The sequence below is a fragment of the Nannospalax galili genome, unplaced genomic scaffold (genome assembly GCF_000622305.1).
Source record: "Nannospalax galili isolate Female #2095 unplaced genomic scaffold, S.galili_v1.0 scaffold1382, whole genome shotgun sequence".
Classification (NCBI taxonomy): domain Eukaryota; kingdom Metazoa; phylum Chordata; class Mammalia; order Rodentia; family Spalacidae; genus Nannospalax; species Nannospalax galili.
This window is the reverse complement of record NW_008348397.1, coordinates 1,320,959-1,341,206: the sequence shown is the minus strand read 5'-3', so window position 1 is coordinate 1,341,206 and position 20,248 is coordinate 1,320,959. Positions and strand designations below refer to the sequence as shown.

General features: G+C 47.1%; 1 protein-coding gene across 4 annotated transcripts in view; it reads left to right on the top strand.

The window, feature by feature from the left end:
* Window positions 1-12,683: 12,683 nt before the first annotated feature.
* Pgap3 (post-GPI attachment to proteins 3) overlaps window positions 12,684-20,248 on the top strand; it is a 15,098-nt gene continuing 7,533 nt past the window's right edge. The window contains exons 1-3 of one of the 4 annotated variants that reach the window (XM_008845314.3): window positions 12,684-12,953; window positions 14,338-14,435; window positions 15,186-15,338. In XM_008845314.3, coding sequence (XP_008843536.1) covers window positions 12,773-12,953; window positions 14,338-14,435; window positions 15,186-15,338 — 432 coding nt within the window. In that variant the 5' untranslated portion in view covers window positions 12,684-12,772. The remainder of the gene's footprint in view (window positions 12,954-14,337; window positions 14,436-15,185; window positions 15,339-20,248) is intronic. The other 3 variants (XM_008845315.3, XM_008845316.3, XM_008845317.3) reach the window with 3 other exon arrangements.

The window sequence follows — 20,248 nt, the reverse complement described above, 5'->3', positions numbered from 1 at the left end:
CATCCCTGGGAAGTTTGCGTCTGACTCCACCACACTCATTTAATATCAAATAATGGGTCTGCCACCACATCCTCAAGTAAAATAGCCAGGGAAGGCTACCTTTTATGTATAACTGATGATTTCCAAGACGCTCTGGGAGTCAATACGAATCTTTTTTGGGTACCTCGGGTCTGATCTTTGGAGGACCTACCAAACTGGGAGGAGACAGTCAAATTGGAGGGACTTCTATCATTCTGGAACAACCTCCCTATTTCTTTATGGGGACATTCAGTACTGAGTTCATTCCGTTTTTCCTCTGTCCCTTTCCCCTTATTAGCCTGCTAAGATTACACCTGAAGCCCACACCCACCCCCCCATTCCTAAATCCTGGTGACCAGGACCTGGGGGTGGGGTGGGAGGGGAAGCATCCTTTCTTTGGAAATACCAAGAACATGTTGCAGGGGACTTGTTTATACTAATAAATTACCTATTTATCTGAAATTCAAATTTAACTTGCATCCTTACTTTTTATTTGCTAAATCTGGCAATACTTGTTGGAATGTTCCAGCCAAGAACACACCTGTCAAAAGGTGATCATAGACACCTACTGGGGATGAGAAAATAGAAGGCCCTGGTTTTTCTTAACTTACTTTCACTGATAAGCACAGATCTAGGTAGGCACTTCAACAGTAGGGGGCTTGAGAATGGGGCTCTGGGATTGAGATGACTTGAGTTCAAATCTTGACTGTATCACACCCTAGCTGTGAGACCTTGAGCAAGTGACTAAGCATTCCTGGGCCTCCGTCTGCAGGATAGCATCTGGTACACTGTGCTAAAGGAGAAAGCACTCAGCAACTTAGTACTTGGCACATAATAATTGCTCAATAAACCACCCCAAATTTAGCAATACTAGGACAGGTTCAAGTTTTGTGGGAATCAATTTGAGGTACTCTAAGAGGAATAATACAAAGTTATTAATTCTAAATTAGGCACATGTGAAAGAAGGACCTGATGCTTACCCTCCTTACTAATGCAGACCAGCAACCCAGCGTCAAGGATTCTGTTCTGCTTGAGAAAGAGTCTTGCTGTATAGCCCTGGCTAGCTGAGAACTCAGTACATAGATTAGGCTGGCTTCAAACCTGTGGTGACTCCTGCCTCTGCCTGCTGAATGCTGAGTGCTGGAATTACAGGTGCACACTGCCACCTCACCCAGACTGTGTTGGGGTTTCTTTTGAAGCAGTAGAACAAGAAGACTGGACCTATGACTCACTGATATTGCACTTGCTTAACATGCATGAGGCCCTGCTAAAGAGAGAGGAGAGAGGGAGGGAAGGAGGGAGGGAAACAGAATAGAGACCAAAAACAGGACTTGGTGGTGCACATGTTTAATCCCAGCCCTTGGGAGGCAGAGGCAGGCAAATCTCTGAGATTGAGGTCAGCCTGCTCTACATAGTGAGTTCCAGGCCAACTGATGCTACAGAGAGACCCTGTCTCAAAAACAAAATAACAACAAAGAAGACCCAAGAGCATTACATGTAAAAAGAATCAAGCGCAGTTTTGTATGTGTGTCCTGGTGATGATGTAAAATAGATTTATTTCTTGGATCACTGTCAGGAATGTTCAAGAATTACTGCCATATACTGTGTGTGACATTAGCAGACCCTCAGGATAGCCACCCCTATTCAGCTGGGCATAAGGGCTCATGCCTCTAATCTCAGCACTTGGAAAGCCGAGCTGGGAGTTTGAGGCCAGCCTGGACTATATAGCAAGTCCTAGTCTTAAAAAAAATTGTTCTGCCAGGCGTGGTGGCACATGCCTTTAATCCCAGCACTTGGGAGGCAGAGGCAGGTGTATCTTTGTGAGTTCGAGGCCAGCCTGGTCTACATAGTGAGTTCCAGGTCAGCTGGGGCTACAGGGAGACCCTGTCTCAAAAAGATTTAATAACAAAATAAATATATTTGAGGATTAGGGAAATTGAAGGTCAAAGAGATAAGAAATTTGCCCAGGACATCTTAGGGCAATAGGAACAACCGAACCATTAACAAAACCAGGACCATTCCCTGGCCCCATCATCCAGCCCAAGACCTAATTTTTTTTTTTTTTTAATGTGTATGAGTGTACTGCCTGCATGTGTGTAAGTGCACCTGTGTTGTGCAATGCCCATGGAGGTCAGAAGAAAGCTGGATTCTCCTGGAACTAGAGTTGTTAGCTGCCATGTGGATGCTGGGAATCAAGCCAGGTCCTCTGTAAGAGCAGCCAGTGCTCTTAACTGCTGAGCCATCTCTTCAGCCCCAGGACCTAATCTATTGTCCCTCAGACCTTCAACTTCTCAGCTCTTCTGGGAGACTACATACTGACCTGGCTCTGAGAGTCACTTGCTGGTCATACACTGGCATGCTTGTACCTGGGCAAGTGGGCATGTGCCCTTGGAGACACCATCAAGGTCAGATGAGAAGTGTCCCTTTTCCCAAAGCCCATCCACCCACCCCACCCTCTTGCAGTAGTTCAACCTTGAGAACTGCTGAGATTGGCCTCATTTGTTGGATCCCTACTCTTCACCACTCTGCAGCTGAATTCCTCCTCTCAGTGGTCTTTGGGGGTTCCAGGAGGCTGGTACTATACCATCATTCTTCATTTTGTGAGATGCCTTAAGATTCCAAAACGTAAAGCAACTTTCCAAGGCCACAGAACTGAGCTGGGAACCAGGCCATGATCGTTATCTTTAAGCAAGGGACCTGTGAGCCTACCCTCTCCCTAGACCACTATGGGGAGAGCATAGATGGCTCCTCCAAGAAGCTACCAGGGTCCCTCCATCTACAAAAACACCTCTTCCTCTTTCCCTCACTCCTTGCCAGGCAGGCAAACCCACCCTCTGGGCATCCCAGACCCCTGGAAGAAGCCGGGTACTGCAGACAATGTTCTGCCCTAGTGAGCTGCAGGGAGGGTGGAGCCTGGTGCTGAGTCGGTAGGAAGAGGCATGGGGGAGGAGCTGGGGTCAGAACTCACGCCCTGGGGAGGAGGCTCCGGAGGGCTGAGCCTCCCAAAGAGAAAGAGTGCATTCAGAGACTGGAAGGAAAAGGAAAAAACCTTGTCTGGTGTTTGACAAGAAGAGAAGGGGGGCTGGGTGGGCACTGCTGATTCAATTGACTTGCTGCTTAACTGCCGCTCTAGCAGGGCCTGCAGAAAAGCCAAGGAAAGAGGATGCCTGGGGACAAAGACTGAGGGGGGAGCCTGGGGAAGAAGGGGGGCACAGTGTTTGTGAGAAGGGGGGCGAGTGTTTGTGAGAAGAGCCCAGTGAGGGGTCTGTGAAGACAGAGACAGGCAGAAGAAGGGGTGACTGCAGGACAGGGGCCACACACTCAGAGTCAGAGGGTGAGGTGCCCAAGATTCACCTGAGAAGGTCCTGGGTAACAGAAGAGACTATGGAGACCAGTGACACTGAAGAGGCAGGAATGGGGCTCTGGAAGATGGAGGTGACCTCTAAGGGTCACCAAGCTGGGGTCTGAAATCAGTGGCCTGTGAAATGCCAGTCAATCATTGACCAGCCTGGGGGGCACAGAAGGTGTGCTGTGGTGTGTGTCTGTGTCTGTGTAGTGCGTGCGCGCGTGCGTGTGTGTGTGTGTGTGTGTGTGTGTGTGTGTGTGTGTGTGTGTCTCCGTCTCCTCCCCTCTACCTTCCTCACCAGCCAGCCTAAGGTCAGAGGAGTGAAAACAAACAGTAAAAGGGAGGGAATGGTCCAGTCCACAGTCCGAGGTCCATGCCACTAAACCAGGGCCTGCCTGCCCTTATAGAGCCTTGAGGCTGGGGTGCAGCTTGCTGGGGGAAGTGTTTGTACGGATTAGTTAGGTGGAAAGAGTCCCCCAAGTAGGCGCAAGGCCTCTCTGGTAACAAAGAAGAATAATTTAGAAACTTCTGATAAGAAAAATAGTCCTTCCTAAAGATGGCCTTTTATGACTAGGGGTAGCCTAACCACCAGAAGGCTGCTTCCTAGTCCTGGCTTAGCCCCAGGCTTGGCCCCAGTCTCAGGGATAGTGCCCAATATCAGGCTGGGCTGACCCTGGGCCTGCTGGTGCCTCCTTAGCTCCTCTCACCTACATTTGAGGAATGTAGGCCCAAGGCCCTGGAATTGCTTTTGTTTCTCAAATCTGTTTTGCAAGAACAAAAATGAACCTCTGATAATGAGACCATTTCTATAAAAAAAATACAAACCTCTGTCCAAGGACTCCCCAGGGTCTTGTGCATGTATGAGATGGCATGTGTAAGAGCCATCATGGCCCATGTGTGCAAGGCTATCTGGGTACTAGTCTCCACTCTCAGCCTGTTTATACCGCCTATTTAGTATGTATCCTTAGCTCATCGGGGTTTTTCCTCAGAGTCACTTTGCTTGTGATCTTGACTAGGACTTTACTTCAAATGAAGGATGGGAGAATTGCACAGAATGGTTCCAGAATGTTTTCTGTTTCTGTTTCTGTTTTGAAGACGGAATCTTGATATATTGTCCAATCTGGCCTTGAGCTCCTGGACTCAAGTCACGCTACCCCTCAGCCTCCCAGGTAGTGAGCATTTGCTGCCGTGCCCAGCTTCCAATCAGTATTTTAGGATTTGATGTGGGGGTGAAGACCCCTCAAACTCTCACACTTGGCCCCTAAGAATCTCATTGAGATACCCCTTTTCCAAGGTCCAGGTTCTTTGTTTCATGAGCACTGAGTCTTCTCCCCAACTCTCCTGTTCCACATGACTCTTTGGGACCCCAAGTTTACCTTTCCAGCTGATAGAGTACAGACCACTGAGGTGTGCCCTAGGTACTCTTGTCTCTAGCTTTTGGCTTTGGAAAGAGATGGTTAAGAAGCTTCTGGAGCATATGCCAGTCATGAAATCCTGATTTAGGCTACAATTCTAGTTTCAAATTACTTTGCTGACTGAATCTGCCTTGTTGATTCTTCTCTTTTCTCGCTCTTTACATCCAGTCATTTTTTTTTCCATACTGAGAACTGAGTCCAAGGTCTCACACATGCTAGTCAAGTGCTCAACGATTAAACTATATCCCCAGCCCTCAATTTAGTTTTCTTTTTTTTTTTTAATTTCTTTTTTTTCTTTTTTTCGTCTTTTTGAGACAGGTTCTCCTTGTAGCCCCAGCTGGCCGGGAACTCACTATGTAGACCAGGCTGGCCTCGAACTCACAAAGATCCACCTGCCTCTGCCTCCCAAGTGCTGGGATTAAAGGTGTGTGCCACCACATGCAGCTAATTTCTTTTTTGATTTTTTTTTGGGGGGGCGGGATTTTTTCTCCCTGTAGCCCCAGATGGCCTGGTACTCAATATGTAGACCAGGCTGGCCTCATACAGAGATCCACCTGCCTCTGCCTCCTGAGTGCTGGGACTGAAGGCATGTGCCACTACACCTGGCTTTGATTTATTTGTTTTTATTTTATGTGTATGAGTGTTATGCCTGCATGTATGTAAGTGCACTCATGTCGTGCAGTATCCACAGAGGACAGAAGAGGGTGTCCGGTCTCCTGGAACTGGAGTTATGGATGGTTGTTAGCTGTCATGTGGGTTCTGGGATTCAAATCTGGGTCTTCTGCAAGAGCAGCCAGTGCTCTTAATTGCTGAGCCATCTCTCCAGCTCATTTTTACCTTTCTTTTGAGACAGTTGCCCAGGCTAACCTTAAACTCACTCTGTAGCCCAGGCAGGTCTTGAACTTGTGATCCTCCTGCCTCAGACTCCAGAGTAGTTGGGATGACAGGCCTGTGTCACTAGACTCCACATAACCATTCATTCTTTCAAATCTGTTAACTACTAAACCAAAGGTGGTGGTGACTGCCTGTAATCCCAGCATTTGGGAAGCTGGGGTGATAGGATCACAAGTCTAAGGCTAGGCTGAGCTACATAGTAAGACCCTGTCTCTAAAACTAAACTAAATTAAGATAAAATAAAATATGCATCAACTCCTCTGTGCATTGGTACTTTTTCTACTACTATCATCAACAAATCTAAGCCTTTATCCTTTCTCCTCTGGACTAAAGTACCATCTCTTGGCTCCTACAGTCCTTTTTCTTTTAAACAGAAATCAGATTATGGGCTTGCTCCAGGGCTCTGTGGCTCCTCATCATCTGCAATGTCCACAGGACCCTGGAGACCCCACAGGCCTGAGCTCTGGTTGTAGCTTCAGGATCACAGCATTCCAGCCCTGAGGCAATTTTTCTACTTTTCCAAAATAGCAAGCTTCTTCTTGCCTTGGGTCTTTTGCACTGGTGGTTCCTCTGCCTGGAACTATCTGCCCAGGTGTGTGCAGGGCAGGTTTCACCATCCCCCTAGAGACATTCTGCATCCTGAGCACTAAGTAGGCTTTTCCACCTCCCCATCTCTGCCCTCCCTAGGCCACTATTACTCTGCCTAACTTATCTTCCATCCAACGTTTACCCACCCATGAATTTTTACATTTTTTTTTCATTTTTGGTCTTTTTGAGACAAGGTCTCCCTCTACCTCCAGCTAGCCTAGAACTCACTATGTAGACCAGGCTGGCCTTGAACTCACAGAGATCCACTTGCCTCTGCCTCTCAAGTGCTGGGATTAAAGGTGTGTGCCACCATGCCTGGCTTTTGTATTTTTTTCTTTCTTCATTTTTTTGCTTGGTTGTTTATTTTGAGATACAGACTCACTATGTAGCCCTGGCTGACCTGGAACTCACAGTAATCCACCTGCCTCTGCCTTCTAAGTGCTGGGATTACAGGCAAGTGCCACCACATAGGGCTGCAATGAGCTCCTAACCTAGCAGTGAAGTTATCTCACTTGATCTTTTCTTTGATTCTGGTTTGTCTTCCAGTCCTGACTACAAATACAGTGCCTTGTTCATCACTCTGTTCCCAGAGCACTGTACCCCACCAGTAAGGAGCCTTTACTGAGGACTGTTTCCTAGTCTGCTCTAAGAATACGGCCAGCTTGCTTTGAGCCCTTGTCACACTGTGCAGTTGTCTTGTCTTTCTCCTCCTTGGACTTGGGATATTTTTTTTGAAGGGAGGGGAAAGTTCTGGGAATTGAATGTAGGGCTTCAAATGTGGCTGGGTACCCCTTTGATTCATTTTTTTCTCCCTCCATTAGTGCAATGGCCACCACACAGTAGGGCTCAGTAGCTCAAATTGAAAGAATAAGTCCACAACTTTTCAGCCTGTGGCTCAAACAGAAAGCCAAATACAAGTTCACAGTAATAGGATACGATGGGGAAATGGGGACTCTAGGAAGAAAAGCTGAGAAAGGGAAGCACCAGGTAACTGTTGTCAAGGAAACTTTCAAGAGCTGTCCCAAGAGGCAACACCCTGTCAAAAGGCAAAATGAGGAGCCAAGGTCAGGCCTTTAATCCCAGCACTTGAGAGGCAGAGGCAGGCAGATCTTTGTGAGTTCAAAGCCAGCCTGGGGCTACAGGGAAACCCTGTCTCAAAAAGACCAAAAAAAAAAAAAAAAAAAAAAAAAAAAAAAAAAAAAAGAGGAGCCAGGGAAATGGCACCGTGGGAAAAGACACCTGCTGCCAAGCCTAACGACATGAGTTTGATTACTGGCACCCACGATGGAAGACGAGAACAGACTCTTACAAGTTGTTTTCTGGCCTCCATCTACTGTGGGACATCCATACCCAATACAAACACAAACAAAATAAATAGAATATAAAATAAATTTTAAGACAAAATGACAATAAACTCAGTGATCAATCTAATATCTAATTTGCTTTCCTTTCTGATTCATAAATGGGACAGCCTCCACTCTACTAAATAGAGTGCACACTCACACTGGTAATAGCAGGACAGTGGGTTTGTAAAGTGAGAACAAGGAAACACAGTAGAAAAAAACACTGCTTGGCTAGCATCACATTACTTTTTCCTTCTTTATTGCCTGGGGATTTAACCCAGGGCTTTGGACAGGCTATGCAAGTGCTCTACCACTGACCTAAACTCCCAGCCCCACTTCAGATTACTGTTTTATTTGTTTTGCTTCATTTTTGTTTTTGAGACAAGGTCTCTCTGTAGCACAAGCTGGCCTGGAACTCATTATGTAGACCAGGCCTGGCTTCTATCTCACAGAGATTCACCTGCCTCTGCCTTCTGAGTGCTGAGATTAAAGGCCATGTGCCACCATGCTTATGTGTATAAGTGTTTTGTCTGCATGTATGTAGGTGTACCATGTATGTGCAATGCCTAGGAAGGCTAGACGAGGGTGTCCAATCCCCTAGAACTGGAGTTGCAGCTGGTTATCAGCCGTTATATGGATGCTAGGAACTAAACCTGGGTCCTCTACAAGGGCAAGAAGCACTCTTAACTGGAGCCATTTCTCCAGCCCCCAGCTTACTTTATGTAAGGATTAAATCAGAGAGAGAATTTACTACACTGACTAAAGTTGACCAGAATCACCTGTTTTTAGTAACTTGTTTAATTTGGTATCTATCTGCCTCTCTAAATATTGTTTGATGATGTAGGATTCTTTCTTTCTTTTTCTTTTTTTTTTTTTTCCTATCTTTTTGAGACAGGGTCTCCCTGTAGCCCCAGCTGGCCTGGAACTCGCTATGTAGACCAGGTTGGTCTCAAACTCAAAAAGATCCTCCTGCCTCTGCCTCCCAAGTGCTAGGATTAAAAGCATGCACCACCATGCCCGGCTGATTATGTAGCATTTTTGCACAAGTGACTCCAATTTGAGTTGGTCTGGTTCTTGGGGCATAGTACAGGTGCTCAGCCCAAACAATGGCCTTCTATAATTTTGTTTAACAATGGAATAAAGAACAAAAATCTCCACTAGAATTATTTTCTCCATCAGGCATTTAAGAATAGGATTTGAGGGCCTGTGAAATGCTGGGAACCTGAACAAATTTTCACTGTAATCTCCAAAATATGAAAAGAAAACTATGAACATTAGTTTTGTTTTTTTCTCTTTAAAAAATTTTGCAGTTTGGGGGCTGGAGAGATGGCTCAGTGGCTAAGAACACTTACTGTTTTTCTAGAGGACCTGGGTTTGATTCCTAGCACACACATAGCAGCTAACAACCATCTGTAACTACAATTCCAGGGGATCCAATACCTTCTTCTGACCTCTTCGGACATTGCACAAATGTGGTATACTTACATGCAGGCAAAACACAAAAATAAAAAATACACAAAATTTTATACTTTGTGTATATAATGGGGATATGAGAATGCCACAGGCTGCATGTGGAGGTCAGAGGACAGGGATGTATCTCAAGTTGTCTGGCTTAGTAGCAAGCGTCCTCACCCTCTGAGTCATCTTGTTGGCCCTGTTTTTGTTTTCTGAGACAGAGTCTCACATAGCCCAGGCTGGCCTTGAACTCCTGAGCCTCCAGTTTCCACCTCCCAAGTTCAAGGACTATAGACATGCACCATTGCATGGACTAAACAATATTATTTTATTAAAATATGTAAATGTAGCAAATTTCAACAATTAAAGGCAACTCAACTATATTATTATTTATGAATTATATTTACTGAGGGATTTACCAAATATGTCTGGTATAGAACAGGAACCTAAGAGGCAGGTAATGAAGGTAATGCAAATAATGCAGGTAATGCAGTTTAGCAGTAGAGTAACTACCCAGCAGGCTATAATTTTTTTTTTTCAAAATACAGTCTCCTTGTAGCCCCAGTTGGCCTGGAACTTGCTTATAGACAAGGCTAGCCTTGTTCTCACAGAAATCTGCCTGCTTCTGTCTCCCAAGTGCTGGGATTAAAGGTATGTACCACCATGCCTGGCATTATTTTTTTTTAAATAATCCATATGTAGCCCAGGCTAGCCTTGAATTTGCTACAGCTGAGGCTAGCATTGAACTCTTAATCCCTGTTCCACCTCCCAGGTGCTGGGATTACAGATGTGTGCTACCATGCTTGGCCACAGGCTCTAGATTCTAATCCTAGAACAGGAGAACAAAATAGATCTTAAAAGTTTTAAAGGACAGTACTGGAGAGATGGCTCAGCCATTAAGAGCACTGACTACTCTTGCAGAGGACCCAGGTTCGATTCCCAACACCCACATAGTGGCTAACAGCCATCCATAACTCCAGTTCCAGGGTATCCGACACCTTCTGACTTCCACAGGCATTGCATGACACAAGTGCACTTACATGCAGGCAATACACTCATATACATAAAATAAATAAAATATCTATAAAAATAAGAAAGTTTTGCTGGGCATGGTGGCACATGCCTGTAGTCCCAGCACTTGGGAGGCAGAGGCAGGCAGATCTCTGTGAGTTCAAGGCCAGCCTGGTCTACACAGTGAGTTTCAGGACAGCTGAGGCTACAGGGAGACCTTATCTCAAAAAGACCAAAAAAAAAAAAAGAAAGAAAAGAAAGTTTTAAAGAAGTCCTATCTCTGCCTAGTTTGCTCAAAGGGTGAAGCCTTCCTTGTCAAGATTTCATCCTCTTTTATCCTAAATGTCCTTGTCTTCAAATAGGGATCATCAAAAAGACATACAGCTTCAAAATAGTAAGGACAAAAAAATGTATCATTAGAAGGATGGGTTGTAAGTTATAAGATAGTTTTCGCACTTGATTGCTTTTACTGGAGTCCTGAGTGCTTGCTTTTTCATTTCAATTTCCCAGTCAGATGGAAGTGGGGTGGCACATGCCTCTAATCCCAGCATTTGGGAAGTAGAGGTGGGAAGATTACAAGTTGGAGCCCACCCTGGGCTATACATTGAGACCTTATTTCCAGAGGAAAAGTATCGATTTCCTAGTCTATCAACTGGAAGGTCAACTTCAAGGACATTATGTTATATATGTGTATATTAATTTAGTTTATTTTATGTGTATGAGTATTTTGCCTGCATGTACGTAAGGGCATCATGTGCATGAAATGCCCATGGAGGCCAGAAGAGAGCGATGTATCTTCTAAAACCAAAATTTCAGACACTTGTTAGCCACCATATGGGTGCAGGGAATCAAACCTGGGTCCTCTGCAAGACCAGCCAGTGCTCTTAAACTACTGAAGCATCTCTCCAGCTCCTTTATTATACTTAACTTGAAGAAGTGCCATTCACAGAAAATACAGCGTTAGTGATGCACTCCTGAAATGTTTGCTGGGTGAATGAATGGAATCCCATGGGTATTCCACTCCTGCCCCAACACTCCAACCCTAGCTCCTCTTCCAGGATAAAGAGAAAAAAACAACTAGAGATGATGAGAATGGATGAGAAAGAAAGGCAATGATTAACTACATAACTCCAAAGCTTCAATCAGAGTTGGGTGCTAGTGGTTATGCAGGGAGATGCATTAAGGTAAATGTCCAATTCCCAAGGGTCTTTATTATTGTTGTTATTATTATTTATTCCTCTACTTCAGTAAGGACCTATGCTGACAGCTCCAGATTAGGGATTCAGAGAATTTCTCAGATTTTTTTTTAATTTTTTTTTTATGTTTGTGTGTGGAAAGGGGGTTGCCTGAGAAAGACAGAAGGTCTTGGATTCCTTGACGTTTAAATGAGTGGGGATTAGCTGGGCATGGTGGTGCACACCTTTAATCCCAGCACTTGGGAGGCAGAGGCAGGTGGATCTCTTTGAGTTCAAGGCCAGCCTGGTCTACATAGTGAGCTCCAGGCCAAAAAAAAAGACAGAAAAAAAAAAAAAAAAAAAAAAAAAAAAAAAAAAAAAAGAGTGGGGATTATGAACCACCCAATATGGGTGCTGGGAATGGAACTCAGGTCATCTGCAAGAGTAATACATCCTCTTAATTACTGAGCCATCTCTCCAGCCCTCAAGAGTTTTATGATTGCTGTTGTGCGTATGTGTGTGCATGATGTGTGCCTGCATGTGCTACGGTGCTTGTGTGGAGGTCAGAGGACAACTGTATGGGATTGGTTCTCTCCTTTAACCTTCACCTGAGCTCTGGAGATAGAACTCAGGTTTTTAAGCGAAGGAAGGGACAGGGAAGTAGGAGGCCTCTTCTGAGTCCAGTTCCACATTAGTGCTGAAGGTGAACAGGAAAGGTCTCCATCCCTTATGGAGAAAATAAGATGTTGCATATTACCCTGCCGATGTTAGCAATCACCCCCAGAAGGTGGTCTTCAATTGATAACAGAAAAATGAGCAAAAGCTAGAGTAACAGTGGTATAAATGGGGCCAGGACAGGAGGCCTGGGGGCCATGGTCCTTTGAAGTGGAGACCAGCTGGTCAGATCATACAGAGTTGTGGAGTTAGAATTTAAAGAATGCTAAGAAGGAAAGTGACTAGGTCAAATTTGAATTTTTAGAAAACGGAGCGCTGACTGGAGGGGATAAAATAAGTGACTAGGAAATCCGTTATGAACTTCGGCAGCCGGGCTGTGGTGGCGCTCGCCTTTAACGGGAGACTGAGGCAGGTTATCTCTTTAAGTTCAAGGCCAGCATGGTCTACATAGGGGATTCCAACCAGCTGACTCAAAACAAAAGAACTACTGCAACGGTGAGAAAGACAGCAGAAGAAATGGAGAGAAGTGGCGCGGCAGATCCATTTGTAACTGAAATCTAACAGGGCTGGTGGCAGAAGGCGGCCGGCTGGAAACAAAGAGACCCCGGAGAAGAGAGAAAAAGTTCACTTCAATTCGAGCCTAAGGCACCGACGCCCCTTCCCCCTCACTTTTGTTTTAATACAAGGAGATAACAAAAGGGTCCCGCCCACAAAAATCCGGGGACTTTTATTTAAAGTGGGCGGGCATCAGCGGAGAGTGCAACGACTAACGCGGACACTTCCGGCTGTTACGGAAGTGTGGACTCTGTACGCTCCCAAGCTCCTCCCACAGCGGCGGGCCAGGGTGACGGGATGGCTTGGCGTGCCGCGCGCCTAGTACTGCTAACCGCAGCGGTCGGGCTCGCGTGCGGCTCCCAGGGTGACCGCGAGCCGGTGTACCGCAACTGCGTTCTCGGGTGCGAGGAGCGGAACTGCTCCGGGAATGCACTGAAGCACTTCCGCTCCCGCCAGCCAATCTACATGAGCCTAGCCGGTAAGCACCTCCCTGGGTAAGCCCCGCCCTCTGGATTTAGCCCCGCCCATTGCCAGCCTCTACTCTGCAATCACTGAACCTCAGTTTCCCCATGGATTCCTTTGTGAGTGAGTGGAGCCTCCCGAGTGTGGTGGGGGTCACCTGAAGCTTCACTCTATTTATTCAAATTAATACTTGTTTAAAGCTGTCTAGAAGCCCTGTGATAACCCACAAGGCAGACCGTGGTCCTCCCCTTCTGGGCTTATAGACCCCAAGGGAGGGAACTAATTAGTCGTCTCAAGGAGCGAATGATTTGAGCCCTAATGGACCCATAGATTAAACATTAGATGCATTTGGAAGAGGAAGGAATGCACTCTGCTTTAAGGCATGGGGGCAGCGAAGATCATGGGACATTTTAAGGAAGAGGCAATTGAATTGGTAGGTAAAACTTGGATATGGATCATGTGACTATGAGGACCTACACGGGACAGATGTCACAGTAGCTCAGTTAACTTTCACCACAACCCTTTGAGGTAGTTTCTCTAATCCATTTTACAGATGGGGACATTCAGAGAGGTTAAGTCCCTTGCCCAAGGTCACACATTCTATAAAGTGGTGAAGCAGCATTTCCAGTTCTGGCCTCCTTGACCACCAGGTCATCCTTACTCTTTTCCATTCCAGACAGAGGATGCAGAGAGAGAGTAGAGGTCCTGGGCAGACATAGGTACACTCAGCAGCTTGGCTCACCCAGAGAACAGGGAGAGTCAGGGGGGAGGGTTTGGACTTCATTTTCACAGGAGGTGGGAAGCTAGCAAGGGCTCCTCCCTGGCAAGGCAAAGTAAACCCTGCTTTCAGGAAGACAAAGTATAAACCCAGGTCTCTGTGAAGGAGCCCACCAGAGGCCAAGAGCCCTGTCTTGGATAAAGGGAGAAGAAACTGCTGTCTTTGTTCCCAGTGCTAAATTACGTTTATGCACACTCCTCCTCAGTATGTGCCTACCCTTTCTATGCAAGTGGGAAGTAGATTCTTCTGGTTCTTTCCAGCTTTGCTGGACACCCCCCCCCCACTGGCCCAGCCTTGCGTCACTCTTCGTTACCTGCTCTACTTCTGCCAGATTAAAGCTCAGTTCTAACAACCAATTATATCACTGCCCAGCTTAATAAGATAAATTGAAAGCTCTCTGCTTCCAGTCAAACTCAGTGCAAGCCATGATTGTGGAGTTAAGTTTGTCCAGAAACAGCCTAGTTTCTAGAACTTCCACAACTCTCTTAAATATATCATCTTTAGCAAACCAAATCCTCCCCCTCTGCCCCTTTGTTCTTGGCCTCCATTTGTGCCTGGGCTGTACCAGGCTGCCTGTGCCTCCCTGAGCTGGGAAGTCCACAGCTCTGTGTATCTGTTTCAGGCTGGACTTGTCAGGATGACTGCAAGTATGAGTGTATGTGGGTCACTGTTGGCCTCTACCTCCAGGAGGGTCACAGAGTGCCTCAGTTCCATGGCAAGGTGAGTTGAAGGATCAGGGAAGGTTTGTGGTGGTTGTATGGTGGGAGCAAGACACCCTGCAGTTGGCCCACACTATCTCAGCAGTCTGAGGTGGGGAGTCACAGGGGGTGGGTGTTTGGGGCAGGTACCTGTGCTCAAAATTTGTTGCTTTTTCTATGGCACTAATGTGTCCTGCTTCTGAATTTGTAGTAAGAATACCTGGGAGCCTTCATGTGTCCTCACAGTGGTGCTGGGCTTCTTGTAGGTAACTGAGATGCCCAGTTTGCACCAGAGACAAATTTCCATGTTTCCCATTGCTTCTCCAATGGGAATTCAAATCACCAGAAATACCCATCAGATTGCCCAGCTTTCTGGTGCCTTTCAACCCAACATTATCTCACTTTGGCCTGTGGAGGTTGTCAGGAGATAGGTATTTACCCCTATTTGCCACAGAGCAAGCTGGCACTCAGAGAACTGTGGGAAGTGGTTGAGGAGGGATGGAACCTAGATCTAGATGGGAGATCTATGTGTTTCCACCACTCCTGCCCACTGTCCCTAGAGTCAGGCTCCCATTGCAATGTGCCTGCTGGCCAGGGAAACAATATGACACTAATCAGGGACTTCTGTAGAAATGCTCACTGGCTTGAGAGAAACTGAGGCTTTGGCCAAAGTCCCTTGCTGAGGAACCAGCAGGATACCTGTTGATGCTACTGAAAAGGCCAATTAGGGATTGCCTCTCCCTCAGACCCCCTCCATCTGCTCCTTTTTCAGTGGCCCTTCTCCCGGTTCCTGTTCATCCAAGAGCCAGCTTCTGCTGTGGCCTCACTCCTCAATGGCCTAGCCAGCCTGGTGATGCTCTGTCGCTACCGTACCTCCGTGCCAGCCTCCTCCCCCATGTATCACACCTGCATGACCTTCGCTTGGGTAGGTAGCCTGACAGGAAGCTGCTGTATGCCCTCCCTAGGTAAAGGAGCTTTTAGGTCCCCACTGATGGGCTTCTAGCCACCAGCTTCCTCCGTTTTCTAGGGCTAAGGTTGTATCTGTGAGGTGGAGAAAAGGGAGGGTGCAGCATCAGGCCTTACATTCTAGAAGAGTGCCAGGCTCCTTTGCTTGGGAAGGAGGGAGGTCACACACTGTTCTTCTCTTCAGTGAGGGAGCCACTAAAAGCTTCAATCAGGCAGTTTACAAACACAAATCAGATTTGGGCATAGTGGCACACACTTTTAATGCCAGCACTTGGGAGGCAGAACCAGGCGGATCTCTGTGAGTTTGAGGCCAGCCTGGTCTACATAGCAAGTTTAGGCCAGCTAGGGCTATAGGGAGACCCTGTCTCAAAAATGCCAAAAAAAAAAAAAAAACCAAAAACAACCCCCCTAGGGATACATGCGGACAAGAGGAATTCTACTCAGTGGTAAAGAAAAATAAAATGAAATTTTCAGGTAAATAGATGAAACTAGAAACTGTTATACTAAGTGAAGTAACAAAAATACCAAAAAAAAAAAAAAAAGCAAAAACAACCCTCATGGATGAGAGATGGATAATAGAGCGCATGCCAGGATCACAGGTCTTCCCAAAACCCCTCTGGAGGATTGAAATGATTTCTGTTCCTGCCCAGAGTTCTGACTAGAGCTCAGCCTAGTCCTAGTCTGTACCTGGAAGAGCCCAGGTGGAGGAGCCTAGGTGTGGTGCATCTGAGTGGGAAAGCGCTCTCACCCTCACAGTATGGCTGATCTGAGGAGCCAGAATCCAGGGCCTGGAATTATGGGAGAAATATGAACTGGGGTACAGAGAGGCAATGGGTAAAAGTAAGAAGTTTCAATGAATGTCTGTGTAGCAGGACTTTCCCTGCTAGACTTAAAGAAAAAATCCCTACTGGCTCATCTTACTGCTATCAGAGCCTCCATTCATCCATGCTGTGGGCACCTGCTGCATGCCAGGTACTTGGCTAGGTGCTAGAGACCCCAAAGCACGTAAAAACAGACAGGTCCCTGCCCTCTGGTACTAGTCTCATAATCACATGATTGGACGTCAAAGTACATCTGAGTTCTTCTGTGAAGAAGCTCAGAGGAGGGAAAAGCTGTAGGGTGTGTGATGGGACTGGGCCGGTACAGAGCAAGAAGAGAAGGCTAACCCTGCAGGTGCAACAGACATGGAGAGTTGAAGGTGTCTGGGTAAATCTGAAGAGAACAGGGGAATCTTCTAGACAGAAGACAGAATGTATATAGCAGCAGAGGTTAAGGGTCATCTGAAGACCTGAAAGGCCAAGAGCCTTAGGGCAGGACAGGAAGGAGACAGATATCTGTGCTTCTGAGTATTGCTGACTGGACAGACAAGAAGAGAAGGCTGCCTCTGGGTGTCCCCAAGGGCAGCCAATAGCACAGGTGTGCTCAGGGGAGCAGATTGCGCCTGACTTGGGAGGTGGACATGTAAGGAGGCTGTCCTTCAGTATTTGTCCTTTGATATTTATAGTAATTGTTAAGAGTTATGGAATAACAGCAAAGAAACGGAAAAGAGTATGGGACACTTGGGCAGAGTGGCCCACATGTGGAATCCCAGGACTCAGGAGGCTGCGACAGAAGGAGTTGAGTTTGATGTCACCATTTAGTGAGACCCTGTTTCAAAAAATATTTTTTTTTATTTGAAACAGAGGTTATACTGGATGTGGTGGCTCATGCCTGAAATCCCAGCACTAGAGAGGCAAAGGCAGGCCAATCAGTATGAGCTCAAGTCCATCCTGGACCACATAGTGAGTTCTATAGTGGATTCTAAGACAGCAAGAGCTACAGAGTAAGACCCCATCTCAAAAACAGACAAAACACCAGGACCTGTAGAACATAAGGCATGTGGTGCTGGGCTTCTCCTGAACACTCGACCAACATTTCCTCATATAATCCTCATACACTTTGTGCTCTGGGTAAGGCTCAGAGAGGGGTACACATGCTTTGGCCCCATTTAACAGCTAACAAACAGAGGCCATAAGGCTAGCCTCTGGCACTAGCACAAGCTGGCTCTAGGACAGGCTGATCTCCTGAGGGCAGAATCAGATTCTTGTGGAGACAGCAGCTCTGACCTAGGGAGCTAAGCTTGCCTCTTGGGAGGCAGGAGTCAGGCAGCACCCAGGACGGCTCAGACCCAGAGCTCTAGGAGTTGTAAGGCACAGTGCAGATCCTCTGGTGGGGACATATGCCAGAGTTGAGGGGGACTCCCCCCCCGCCATTGCAAGTCCTTTCAGGGTTCAAGAGCCAGCTTCTGCTGTGGCCTCACTCCTCAATGGCCTGGCCAGCCTCAGAACCTACTTTGGTTGAATGATGTGGTTTTTAAAATTTTATGTGTGTGTTTTGCCTGCATGTATGTAAGTGCACCAAGCTCACACAGTGCCCACAGAGGCCAGAAGAGGGCATTAGATCCTCAAGAACTGGAGTTATGGATGGTCATTAGCTACCATGTGGATACTAGGATCTGAATCCAGGTCCCCTGCAAGAGTAGCCACTGCTCATAACCACTGAGCCATCTCTCCAGCCCCTAGTTTTTGTTTTTTGTGAATCAGGGTCTCACTGTGTAGTCCAGGTTGGCCTTCAACACTCAGTTCTCCTGAGTATTGGCATCACAGGTAGGTACCAATGCATTCTATCCATCTGCTTTGGATTTCACACTTGATCTTGAGCTTTATAGGTTTCTGCAGGAGGGAGGGATCCTGAGTGGAGTGGCTAGAAGGTGTGGAAGTGCACCTTGTCCTGGGCTGGGTCTTCTAGAACAATTGGGGCCCTGATTTACCCCGACTATGGGTAGGAGAGTGCTTCGCCAGCTGTAGGTTCTGTCCTGGGGCAAGGGTCTCCTCAGTCTTTCCTCTGACAGATGAGGAAATCCTGTCCCCCAGTGGAGCCCAAAGCTTCAACATATGAAGGTGGCCCTGCCTTGCAGTTTAGACCCAGGTGTGGGCTGGGCATGAGCCAGGCAGGGCTGGGGAACCTGCCAGAGCTCTGCATGCCTGTGGTCCTTGACATCATGGAGTAGGGGCCCTGGTTGTCTGCCAAGCTAGGAGACCAAACCACTTCCCTACTTTCTTCTAGTAGTGAAAGGTCCCCAAGTGTAGACAAGAGATGAAGTCACAGAGACTGATTGTGTCACCTCTGTTGAGGAAACTACAAGAGAAGAAATAGGTTAAGGCTATAGCAGAATGAAGGTTACACTTCAGGAAGGACTTCCCAATTATCAGACAAGAGCCAGTAGAACATGCAATGTTAGGAAAGAGAATTCTTTTTAGTATTTGCATTTATTTATTTATTATGTGTGGGACAGGCATGTACCATGCCTTGTATGTGGAGATCAGAGAACAACTTGAGGGAGTTGGCTCTCTCCTTCCCATGTGAGTCCCAGGATCAAACTCAGATCATCCAGCTTGACACAAGTGCCCTTACCCTCTAAGCCATCTTGCCAGCCTAGGAAGTTTGTTGTTGTTGCTGTTGTTTGTAACAGGGTATCATTTTGTAGCCCTGGCTATCCTGGAACTTGCTATGGACACCAGGCTGGCCTCAGTCTCAGAGATAGTCTGTCTCTGCCTCCTGAGTGCTGGGATTAAGAGCATGCCTCACCACACTCAGGATCCAGGAATCTTTTTTTGATAATGGAAGAAGTTCCCCCTCCCCACTGGAGTGAACCCCAGGCAGGCTTGCCCTGCCTGAGACCCAAGTGAGACACTATGGCCTGGAGAGGGGCAGGATGGCAGCAGGCATCATATTTAACATTCTGCCTCCCCCACTTCTGAAACACCAGGCTATTTAAAGACCCACTTGTCCCCACCACGATGGTGTCAATGACAGCCCGAGCACTGGGGCTTAACACTGGGGTCGAATTCCTGACAGATCTGGCTCACTTGGCATCCAACCAGTTTCACGGCTGTGATATTTTTGTCTGTTTTCATATTTGCCAGTAGACTGAAACACTGAAACAGCCTCCTGCCTCCCTCCACCAGCCGCCCTGTCCCTTCGTCCCCACCACCACTGCACCCCGCCCTGTGTCCTCCACTCTCTGTATTTACATGAATATCTCAGTGCCCTCTGGGCCTTACTGTGTTGGAACCCCCCCCCTCACTCCCCCTCCCCCAGCCACACATACACACATTGCATTCAGCAGAGGAGTCTGGAACAGTTGTGCATCTGTGTCTGGGAGCTTCCCCTCCCTTCCCTGTCCATCTGTCCCCTGCTTATATCTGACTACAAACTCTAAAGAGAAACAGTACTGGAACTGTACTGATGGGTCAGTAGCTCAGGAACCAGAGCAGGGGCTCTTCCCATAGCTGAGGTATCTGTACCTTGGGAACCAGAGACCTTGGATACTAATGGTTTGACACTGAGCTTGACCTTGAGCTTGGTGACCCTTGAGGAAAGAGAAGTTGGAAGTCAGGTGAAGAGAAGGTGAGATCAGCCTGCTGGACATGATGTGATGAAGGAAATGGAAGTTCATGGGACACCTGCTGTGTACTGGCCAGCAGCAACCACTGATGGAGAGGCTCCTCTGTGTGGGGCACATAGGCATCCTTACAGCCCTCCTATGATGGAGTGCTGTTTCAACCCTGTTTTGTGGTAAGGCCACTAAGCTCACAGAAGCTCAGTTACTTGTTTAAAAACATATAGCTCGGGGCCAGAGAGATGGCTCAGCAGTTAAGAGCGCTGAGTGCTCTTGCAGAGGACCCAGGTTCGATTCCCAGTACTCACATGGTGGCTACGAATCGTCCTTAACTCCAGTTCCAGGGAAATCCGATTCCCTCTCCTGACCTCCAAGGCATTGTATGACACAGGTGCACTCACATACATGCAGGCAATACACTCATACAC